At 34.7% G+C, this 12,131-nt stretch overlaps 1 protein-coding gene across 4 annotated transcripts in view; it reads left to right on the top strand.

Annotated features, from left to right (window-relative positions):
* LOC106134691 (sorbin and SH3 domain-containing protein 1) overlaps positions 1-12,131 on the top strand; it is a 244,816-nt gene that overhangs the window by 55,526 nt on the left and 177,159 nt on the right. For all 4 annotated transcript variants that reach the window (XM_060945676.1, XM_060945678.1, XM_060945675.1 and 1 more), the window contains one exon: positions 6,861-6,950. In XM_060945676.1, coding sequence (XP_060801659.1) covers positions 6,861-6,950 — 90 coding nt within the window. The remainder of the gene's footprint in view (positions 1-6,860; positions 6,951-12,131) is intronic.

Genomic DNA, 12,131 nt, shown 5'->3' on the forward strand with positions numbered 1-12,131 from the left:
CAGACGATAGGTCACTTTATTCCATGTTAGGTTTTGCCCGGCCATGGTCTCATTAAGGACTTGGTTTGAAACCGCAGTGAATGTTAAGCTTAACTCTAAATGAAAAGCATTACTACAGCTGATTAAGAATACTGCATATCAAAGAAAACGACACTAAAGAACAATGTCAGAACATTACGCAATAAATATGTAACTTATTACGCTTTTAATTATACGGAACACCATACTCTCACCTGCAAATGAACCTGGTCACAGCCGCATAAAGTTTAAACTCGTACATTTGATAGGACCGGGATGACGCGTTGGTGTTTAGTTCAGCGTGTCGTAATCATGTACAAAGCGGGTATTTTATTGTGATTTCCATACAGAAATGTCCATTGTGGCCGTGCGCCCTGTGACAGTCGCCCTACGGCCAGCGTCGCGCCGCGGTCACACCGGACCGTCGCTTTTTGCGGTCAAGTTGACCTGTCAGTGAAGTGGACGTTTTGATTAGCACGTGGTTTTGGGATTACTGTGTTTTTTTAGGTGAGCGTCTTGTTTCGTTGGTTTTTGTTGTAAGTTGATCGATGGTACTATATCAATGGTAAACTATGGGTATGATCCGTGCCTATACGGTTTAAGCTTTTGTCCTTAAAATTTTAAGGCTGCGTATGGTGGAATTGATATTTCATAGTCAAACATGGTAATTAATACATAAATACATACATCCTTTACGGGATTGACAGAGCTTGTAGTCTCGGAAAGATTCGAAGTCGTCGTTCGCAGAAATTTTCTATAATACATAAATTTTTGTAAAAAGGAATAAGAAAGTACGTAGGCAATTGGTTTTGATTGATCAATGTGAAATCATGTACAATAGATCCAATAAAGCCATAAATAAACCTTTAATAAGAAATAAAAAAAAAATATAGGATTCTACTTTATTTATTCCACGAAAATTTCCTTAATACAAACAGAAGTTACAATAACCTCCCGATGATCTGTTTATTGGAAGAAAGTAAATTTTCGGGCGGAGGCGTGCGCAAGAACATCAAACGGGGAAGTTTGTGGCTGTTTGTTAGTCCTTCACGCAAAACCTCCCGGATTTCGGGGAAACTTTATTATATCCTAGTAGCCAATTTAATTATTGATGATAAATATTTTAATTTACTGCATGATTTATTTTGTATTAAATTAGGCCTTATGTTATATTTTACTCTTAGTTTATTTCCAAATAAGTGGGTAAGTAATGGTTATTTAAATAGAAACCTTCATAGAACGGGGATTAATTTTATTCAGTTTTCTTTCTTTTAGAGGAAAGTGCAAATGCACGTTTTACGTTTTAGGATTAAAATTTTATTTACGGATTTAATTCAGTATCTTCATATAATCGCAAAATTTTTACACTCCATGATATGCAATCTAAAAAAATCGACATGATTGCATCTCAAACTAAATTAAGCTATCTTTACCAATCATCTCCAATCAAAGTCTCTGTACCACTCGTTCCTTTGTCGACGGCCGGTTACATCCATCAAATTATTGGCTCGTATTAATATTTCCTGTAATTCCCGTTGAAGCCACATTAATTAAACCTTTGACTGATCCAACCAGAATTTGGCTCCTTATTGGGTTTCCGCATTTCACTTTTATGACATGCCTCAATTTATCGATTTTTTATAGCTTGCGCTGTCTCCTATTTTGTTTTGCCTCTATACAATATTTTGATGTTTTTATAACAATAAAAATTAATTTTTATTATGTTGGATTAAAATGTATCAAATTACACCCTTACAAATTTCAAGCTGAACTCAATATAAGTATAGATTGACGAATTACTAACATTTTCTCAAATTAAGACGAATCTCTCTCAAGCCTAATCCATTAAGCTGTGAGGGCTTAGGAGCTATGCTTTACAGTGTACCAATAAAAGAAACAGAAGTAACAAGTAAAACTAATTTTAAGTTACTATAGGTACATAGGTAAAATGGATCGTAAACAGTTTTTATTCTGATAACTTACTTGTAAAGTTAAACGGTAGGAATTTTATTAATAGAATTATTATTATTATTTATAAATAATACAGATATTAAATGCGCACGTAATGTACATTTATTTTATCTCGGATGTCAATGTTACAATGATCCGTGTTTACCGAATTCAGATATTAGAATGTTCGTTCGGACGCAAAATAAAAGTTCCCTTTTAAATATCATTATTAATTCGGTTTCACAGTTGTATTGCTGAAAGTTTAACTTAAAAACATGTGATATGTTAAAACATATAAGTCTTAAAACGTGATTTTGAACCTGATTTGTAATCAATTCAAGTTCTTATTCAAAAGCTTTGTAAGTTAATGAAAATTATAAAAAAAAGTAATTGTATGTTGAAAAATTGGGTCTATTCTTTGGCACCCTATATGTTTTACGTCTTTTGTTTTTTTAATCTATAAATCCCGTCCAGCTTTTAGAAAAACACAACCTACACACTACACATTAGAAGTACTCTTATTCGCTGTGTACACGGTCTAATCTCTTCGCTATACGAGAAATCACGTCGCTCACACGTCTACATTGTCGATAATATATCTGTGTTCTTTGACATACATACATACATAAAATCACGCCTCTTTCCCGGAGGGGTAGGCAGAGACTACTCTGCACACTTCTTTGATTGTTCTTTGACATCCGAGAATTATACATAAACTCACGACTCTTTCCGGGATAGGTAGGCAGACAATATAATTTTTCCAACTGCCACGATCCCTGTATACTCCTTTCGCTTTTTCCACATTCATCAATATAGTTATAGACTTTTGGAAAGACGTATATTCATATGTGATTAATTCTCTTTTGATAAGGCTTTTAAAATATTAATATTTGGATTTGGTTTCCGTGTTTAAGTATATAAAATCTCATCATATTACTAAAACCAATTCGATAAAATGTAACAAACATTATTTTGTGTGCAAAATATGTTTGTGGAATAATAAGTAAATATAATACTAGCCTCCGCCCGGCTTCACGTGTATGTTAATTAAAGCTTATGTTTATTCTGATCCCAGAGAGCGAGGTTACTATACAGATAAAGTGTTGCTTAAGTAATGTAAGTCGCTATTACATACGATAAAGGAATATTTTAAAAAAGTAAATTTAACTAGTTTTTGCCGTGTGGTTCCCGGCACCAATAGAAATTACATACATACATACATACAATACATACATACCTACATACATACATACATACCTACATACATACATACATACATACATACAACCTCATGTCTCAAAAGGCGACTAAGGGATAGGCTTTTAAACTTCTATTAGGCGATGGGCTAGCAACCTATCACTATTTGAATCTCAATTCTTTTTTTAAGCCAAATAGCTGAGCGTGGCCTATCAGTCTTTTGACAAGATGATTGGCTCTGTCTACCCCGCAAGGGATACAGACGTGATTATATGTATGAATGTATGTAGTTAAAACATCATGACGCTATATAATTATCAAATTGACCATTACAAAGCTGTCACTAGCCTCACCAAAGGTTACTACCCTTTGTCACGAACCTATATTCGTTTCTAAGTGGGTTAGTCCAAGACAGACAGTGCCAAATCCCATCACTCGCTTCCCGGTGCACTTTCGTTACCGGAGCTAAATCGTTCACAGTTCTCGACTAATCGAGACTGGAGTTTTTCTAAATAATCACATCACTAATTTAAACGGTATTCGAATTTCGAATAGGATTCATTCCGATAAGGATTCGGCTATCCGTTTGTCGGATTGTCCGCTCGGATGATATTGTGCCTCTGTCTACCATTGCTTTGCGTGGAATTATGGTGAGTGACGACTTTGTAACTCTCTAGTCTAATCATTTGGTTTTGGTTTGGGTAATTGTAGTGTGAAAGTGGATAGATGTAGTCTCTGCCTTCCCATCCGGGAAAGAGGCGTGATTCTATGTTGGCCGATTCTCGGACCTACTCGATATGCTCACAAAATTTCATGAGAATCGTTCAAGCCGTGTCGGAGGAGTACGGGAACGGATATTGTGACACGAGAATTTTATATTATAGGATTAAGCGGTGTTGTTTTAAAACCCAACCCACTATCTAATCTAGGATGAGGTTTCTGATTTTAAATAGGCATAGCGTCTAACCAAGTCCAAGGTAGGTTTATTTCTAGTTTTTGAGTTTGTTTTTATTAATCGCCTCTTACGGATTCACGAATTTATTTGGAGGTTTTGGTTGTACAAAGAGATAAACAATCAGGTGTATAATTTAACAACGGGCGTAGATTAATCGCGTTTTTTTGTTATTTAATTAATTATATCTGTACGTGATATTATTAAAAACATTCAAATAGAACTCGATTATAATCTAGAAGTAACTAAAAAGGATGTCATGAACTTTTCCCGCCTTGAACTTTTTTAATCAGTTTTAATTGAATGAACTGCCTGCAACAGCTCTTTGTCATTCATTGGTTTTGTTTTTTTTTTTAATTGTTTTAACGGGAATCGCATTCACAAGTTTATAGTTGTCTTGGAAAATTAATGTTTTAAATTTAAAAAAATAGTGTTCTTTAAAAGCATATAAGTATAAAAACTAAATAAGATTTATTAATTACAAATTAAATTGTACAATGCCTGCACCATGTCAGGCTGCGGGATGCCCAGAGGGCTGGCAGCATTGACATATTGAATATCAATGCTGATTCTCTGAGCCAGTTCATGTCATAGGATACCATAAACAATTTTTTTTTTGCTCTTGGTCGATTGGTATTAAAGCCCCATGATCCTAGGGTATCTAACCCCAAAAGGCTCATAGTTTTGGTTATAAAATCGTTAAAGATTACTATAAAATCGTTATAGATTACGTAGAAACAATAACAGTGACAATAGTATTAAAAATTAAGCGGTGGTATTCAAAACAAATTTCGCTTGAAATCGAAACAAAGATGAATAACAGCTGATGTTATTTATATACAGATTTACAAAACAAACAAACACCTGTTTCAACTCATCGATATACGTGGTAATTTCAATGGGTGCATTATGTTCCGAAGGTCACTTCAACTCTCATGGAATCCTCGCCAATTTTAATCGTGACTGTAAAACTACGTCACGTATACGTACAGTGATGTTTAAATCTATATGTGTATAATGCCGTGTGGTTCCCGGCACCATCACAAAAAGAAAAGGACCACTCCATCTCTTTCCCACGGATTTCGTAAAAGGCGACTAAGGGATAGGCTTATAAACTTAGGATTCCTCTTTTAGGTGATGGGCTAGCAACCTGTCACTATTTGAATCTCAATTCTATCACTAAGCCTATCAGTCTTTTCAAGACTGGTGGCTCTGTCTACCCCGCTAGGGGTATAGACGTGATTATATGTATGTATGTATTTGTCAATTTAAGTGCAGACTGCAAGCATTGTGTAGTGTATGTAATGTCTCTAACTATAGCACGCGATATTATGTCATTATACACATATGATCATATGTGTATAATGACATAATACAAATGTGTGTACAATACTCTTCTTCATCTTCCTCCTGGCGTTAGACATCGTCACGACTTGGAGAGGAGCCCAGGGCGCGGCTTTGACCATAATTTTGGACATTGTAAGTCAGGGTTTTACACAAAGCTACTCCCTAACCTTCGCAGCCTTTGCTGAGGAACCTAACCTGGATTGGATCATGATGCAGGTATTAGACATGCAGTTGTTAAACGTGCATATGATGTTCTTTCAATAATAGAATTAGATAATAACTCAGAAAAGATTTTAATGATTTTTTTCATAGCCGCGGTGGGATTTGAATCTGTTCATCACTTTTTTATATTTAACCAATCGACCATCGTCGTCGGACATTAAAAAACAGGCACGTCCATTTTTATAAAGTTAAATGAAAATTTTTGAAATTTTTCAATGCATTTTATGTTGCTTAAGGCGACTAAGGGATAGGCTTACAAACTTGGGCTAGCAACTTGTTACTATTTGAATCTCAATTCTATCATTAAGCCAAATAGCTGAACGTGGCCGTTCAGTCCTTTCAATACTGTTGGCTCTGTCAACCCCGCAAGGGATATAGACGTGACCATATGTATGTATGTTTATGTTGCTTTCAAATGATATACTTAATATATTTTTTACTATGTACTCTCGAACTATTAATACATCTATAGTACTTAAAATATTCGTTAGAACTTGTATAATTACGAAGGTATCTGATACGATAACTGTAATATTAGTAATTACGCGAGAATTAAAGTCTGAATACACTTCGCGCATAAAACAATAGTCAGACGTATTTCGCGTAGCTGCTAGTTCCAAGCCGTTATTATAATTTAGATAATTACACCCCTCACTAAACCCAGAATATTCTAAATTTAAACTAGTCGTTCGACGCGAATAAAGACCTAGTGAACCTTTAAACACTTTCTCAAAATTGGGAATATCTTAAATTGATACCCTACGTACATAAAAATTATAGTATCAAATCGTACACACATTTTAAATTTCATCAAAATCAGACAACAGTTCGAAAGTTATTGCTTGAAAGTTAAAATATTCGTCGAGTTGATACGACTAAAAAGAAATAGTGGTTAAGACAAGTCTATCGGATAGGATATTATAATAACTATTATCATCAGTGTTAACAGGCAAGCTTATGGCCGTAAAAATTTTAATTAAATCGCGACTGGGTAATGTTTAGAGAGAGAGCGTTATAGAAAAAGAGAGGCATAACTTAGCCCAGCTGACAGGATATGAACAACTTAAAAATAAATTAGACAAATATTATCATTTTGTGAAGAATTGTTTATCTAATTTAATGAACATGTAATTCTCTTAAGTAAAATACAAAAATTATTGTTTTTTTTTCACAGCGGAAACGTCGCCGGCCGATGTGGTGACCAGCAAGCCACCACCCAAGTCTCCAACTACATCCGCCCAGGTCAACAGTCCTACTCCAAAACGTACGTACCTACAAACATACTGCTTCTTTTTTCATTCCCCTTTGTTCCCCCGATGCGTCCCTTTGTTACGATGCAACTTGAAACAGACCATTATTTAGACCTTATTGCACCGAGATAAAAGACAATTTAAGCGACACTGTCATGCTTGGTGTACCCTATAGCGCCCGGTGATTCACGTTTGAAACCCAAATAAAGTTGTGCGTAACTCGATTTAACTCCGCTCAAAGTGTTCCCTTTGTTTACAAGTCGAAAGAGTTCGGTTTCGTTCGGAAAATGAATATACTTTTATTACTTAAAATACTTATATTATATTACACCTATATAATATAACCGGGGCGTATTATTTTATTGTACGTAAAAAATATTTATTAAAATATGAAAAGTATTTCTTGACTATAAATATTATCATGATGATATGAAAGTGTTTGAAAGCTTTTAGATTTTCTATAAAAAAAAAAACAATGTTTATTTCGAGTAAGTTATTTCATAACAATTGTGGAGATATCTTAAGTTTTTGCTAGTGTAAAGAGGAATGTTAGAAAAGAAAGCCTGATCTGATCAGGGAAGCCCTAGGTAAAGGTAACATCGTGGGGAAATTTGCACATTTAGACGTGAAATTTTGATCCAATATGGGTTTGGTTAGGGGTAAAGAGGCAACCCAGACTAATGTCTGAAAGGATGATACCTATGTGGAAGATAACATTCAGTTTGTAATTTTTTTTTAGTTTTCTTTTTATTCAAAGTGGCATTTCGTTCATATATTCCTATTTCCATATAATAATATGAAGCAAAAGTTTTCTCCTCCACCGAAGATCGTTACAATTTCTATGCAAACCGGAGCTTCGGATACCTAGTTGGAAACTCGAGATAGAGACGGAGCCAACAGTCTCGTAAAGACTGAAAGGACACGGGAAAGTAGATATTCATATTTAAACCCTTGAAGTTAGTAATTTAATTTGTATTATTTGACTAATAGGTATTTACAATGGTTCGATCTGTTAAAGAAAATTTAAGCAAAAATATTCGTCTTTTTCACATTTTTAAGCAATGTTTTAGCAAGCAAGCAATTTTTTATATATAAAAAATGCATTCGATTTGTATTAACAGAATCAATAAAATTATCCAAAATTTTTCAAATTTTCTATAAACTCCGCTAATAAAGTAAAATAAGGTTTTCCATCTCCCAAATGATTTTTAACCACTTAGAAGTATAATAAAATATAAATGTACTACTCACAAAAATAAAAATATACTTACATATTTGCGGTAAAAATATGACGCACCTACATCCTATCACAGCCAACTAGTATAATCGCGGTATTTTACCTCCGCCGCAATTATTCATTTGTCAATAATTTGGGCCACTTTTCATAGTTGGTAACACAAGCGCATTAATTACATTAATTATTACAATCACTCAACTAGGTGTAACTTTGCACGAGTAGGATGTAAAACAATTGAAAATTAATATTTTGGGGTTAGTTTTGCATTTTACGGTTAATTATAATAATAATTTATTTTTTGATATTATAATTGGAAATTTGAGTGCTTTTGAGGGGTTTTAAAGTGTACAAGTTCAAGTAAACCACAAGTATTAAGGTACTTTTAACAGGGATTTTATCAAATCACGGAGTTGTAGGTAACTTTAAATTCATTCCTGTGTTGTGCAGTTTCCATACATTAAATCACGCCACTTTCCCGGAGGGGTAGGCAGATACTACAACTTTCCACTTGCCACTATCCCTGATCTCTTGGTTCATCTACGTTAATAATTCTCTTTATGCAAACTCGTCGGTCCTTGTTGTGTAGATTCTGATTTAAAAATTTAAAAATGTATGAATTTAAGATTTCCCGTGGAATTCAAACCCATCCAAACACCAAACACGTATCAAAATTGTTATTTATTATACACTTGGATTTTTATCAAAGTAGACAGTGACACAGAGTAGTAATTCCAATTTCTTTTTCCTTTCCATTCCTTTATTCACAGAGTAAGGCTTTACAAGTGAAGATTATGTTCCTTTAGTCTAAATAGTTGAAACGTCTAAGATAAAATAAAGGAAGGTTACGTGCGCGTTAAATACCTTTAGTATTTACAAATAGAAAAAACGCGAAAGTTATAAACCAGTTAAATAGATCAAAGTAGAAGTAACGACACATTCACCTTATAACCCTTCTATTCGACTTGACAGTGTGCCAAAAATGGCCACCACCGCGTCCGCGGCAGCACTTTGGCTTGGCACACTAGCCTGGATCCGACGATGGATCCTGGATGTCATCCACAAACATATACCGTTCGTTTGTTATTCCACAACGCGAAAACATATCAAAAATTACGATTTTTATTGTCATTTCCCTCTGATATTTTTGGAAGTGCGCCCGTGCAAGTTCGCAATGCAATCGCTTTGCGTTTGCGTCACGTTCTATTTTCAAAATTTTATGAAACAAACGTGTTCCTGTTCGTGGGACGTTGTTTGTGTTATTGTGATGTAGGGTTATCATCTATTATACATGTCTATTGCTCATAATACTGGTATTAGCATGATTTATGCTATCATCACTACACTTATCATCGCTGCAATATTAAGCTATTTATTTGATTTATCATTTATCTAATTCTGATCCAGTGTGTTTTAATTTTTGAAGTTTCAAATTAATTAGAACCTTAATAAAAAAATCAAACAACATAGATTACAGGCTCATCAAGAACTGGACATTGTGCCCGTCAAGACCATATTGTAAAATTAGTATTGAACCAATACCAATTTAACTTACGTAACTTCGTCGTACTTTGAAGCAAATGAACAATTACATTAATTCCTTTAAAATATCTAGATTTCTTTCCACCTAGACAGAGATAATAGCAAATACCCGCAAATAAATCGAATGCAGAGCATCTTCAATGAGCAGTAGACTCGATTTAAACACCCTCGCAGTATACAATAGTCTTGACCTAAATCCAGCCATTTTATTTTCTTTTACGGCTGTCTCCGAATCTAAACTAGGACGTGAGCAAATTGAATCTCAAGAGATCAGCTATGTCTCATACACTTGTTACTTTACAAACACATTTCCAACGTCAATGTTAAAACCAAAGCGGCGGTGTATGATTTTCATTATGCCAACAATGGAATATTTCACACATTTGCACAGCATATAGGCACAGAGCTTGGCGAGAGAAAATATAGTGGAAAACTTGCACATTCAGTCAACCGAACTTTGTTCCTATGATCTGATTCCTGGGTTAGGTTCTCCTGCAAATGTTGCGGAGGTCAGACGTGAGTCGTTTCGTAAAAAAATCTGACTTTAACAATCTAGGAACATTGTCATAAATGCCCCCTAGCGAGGTGAGGACGCAATTGGAACTACCACTAAGAGGATACATACAATCACGTCTCCATCCCTTACGAGGTAGGCAGAGCCAACAGTCTCGAAAAGACTGAAAGTCTACGTTCAGCTGTATGGCTTAATAAAAGTGAACATACATCACATCACTCTGTATTATTCAAAGTAGATTTTAAGTATGTCGCATTATTAAAGATGACTCGTTTCTAGCATAAATCTAACAAACATTTCACAAAAACTGTCTCCTTGGCGGATTGGTGACTTCATCATCACTTATGTTCAAAACAGTTTTTTTTATAAACCTTGGAATATTTTAAAACAACGTGTTTTCCGACAGAGAGGGAATTAGCCATTTTCATATTTACTTTTCTAAGGGATAACGTAAGACGAGTTCAAAGGCACAAGTTAGTCATAAACAACAATAACTTACTTTTTTATTTATGTCAATATTATACAGTTTTACTTCTGTAGAAATATCTTAAATGAATCAATGACTTGAATTAAAATAAGTCGGGAATATCATAACATACCTAATTTTATTTTTACCTTCTAAAAAACCTCACAGATTACAAAATACAGCAATTATTGTTCTTAGCAGAACTAACTAATGAGCCACAATCGTGCGTACAATATCATAACATTAGCTTTCCCGCTAAACGTGGCTTTTCTGTTAACGACAAATAAACTATCGAGTCTTGTCGTAAACTGAAAGGACTTGTATGTACGTATACAATTGTATACTTTTTATTTTGTTTTTAATTACTACAACATTATGTACGTAGCTATCGCGTTTTTGTACACGCGTTCCACATTATACTTACAATTCTGCGAATAAAATTCTAGAATGAATCCTAGTAACGTAACTAATTATTCTGGCGCTACATTTCGGCATGTCATTCACAAAGTGCCAAATAGCTGTTAGCATTAGAATACGGGGAGCTAACAATTATGTAGAGTGCGCACATCGAGGTTGGAACTTCTAGTAGATATAAAAACTTAAATAGGTTTAATAACATTGAAAACATAAGCCGTATTGTGGTCGTACTTATTTAACACAAATATCTGAAAACATGTAGAAATTAAGGACGTCCTGGTAAAGGGTCAGGTCAAAAGTACCCGAAACCGCCGAGCTTGCATGAAGAGAGTTATGAATGTGGATGAAGCAAAGGAAATATGCAGAGATGGTGGCAAGTGGAAAGAGGTAGTCTCTGCCTACCCCTCCGGGAAAGAGGCGTGATTTTATGTATGTATGTATGTAGAAACAGCTAGATTTATTACGGAATCTTTTTTTTTATGGGAAATTTGCTTTCCATAAACTTATACTACTGTAACTATACTTATATGAATTAAATTGTAATAGAAACAAATGGGAGAATGTGGGCGTTTTGTTTTGTCTCATCCCAAAAAAGCAGAACGGATTTGTTTACGCTACGACGACGCTACCTCGTGTTATCAAATTTGAGTCTACGTCAAAGAAATATACTCTTTCTCTATACTATATTTGCATTATAATCTTTCAGTTGCACATTGCACACTCGTCTGCTGCATATGCGCACTCTACAAAACAAAACCTCAATAGCTGTTCGCCATCAAAATAGATTGTTCCTAGTTAGCCAACGTGTCAAGTCAAGCCAAGTCTCTCGGCGACCATCTCCTAACACTGACATAATACTCCAGATTTAGGAGCGGAGAGGTATTTGGCACCTCATTGACGTTAACAGAAATCACAATATGTGTGTTCATAATACATTATTTGAGGCAACTTGTAGTTTTAAAAGTAACAACAAAAGCCCGCTTCAACTCCATTTCATTCATACATTAGTCAATAGGTAGGTT

The sequence above is a fragment of the Amyelois transitella genome, chromosome 9, assembly GCF_032362555.1.
Source record: "Amyelois transitella isolate CPQ chromosome 9, ilAmyTran1.1, whole genome shotgun sequence".
Taxonomy (NCBI): Eukaryota; Metazoa; Arthropoda; class Insecta; order Lepidoptera; family Pyralidae; genus Amyelois; species Amyelois transitella.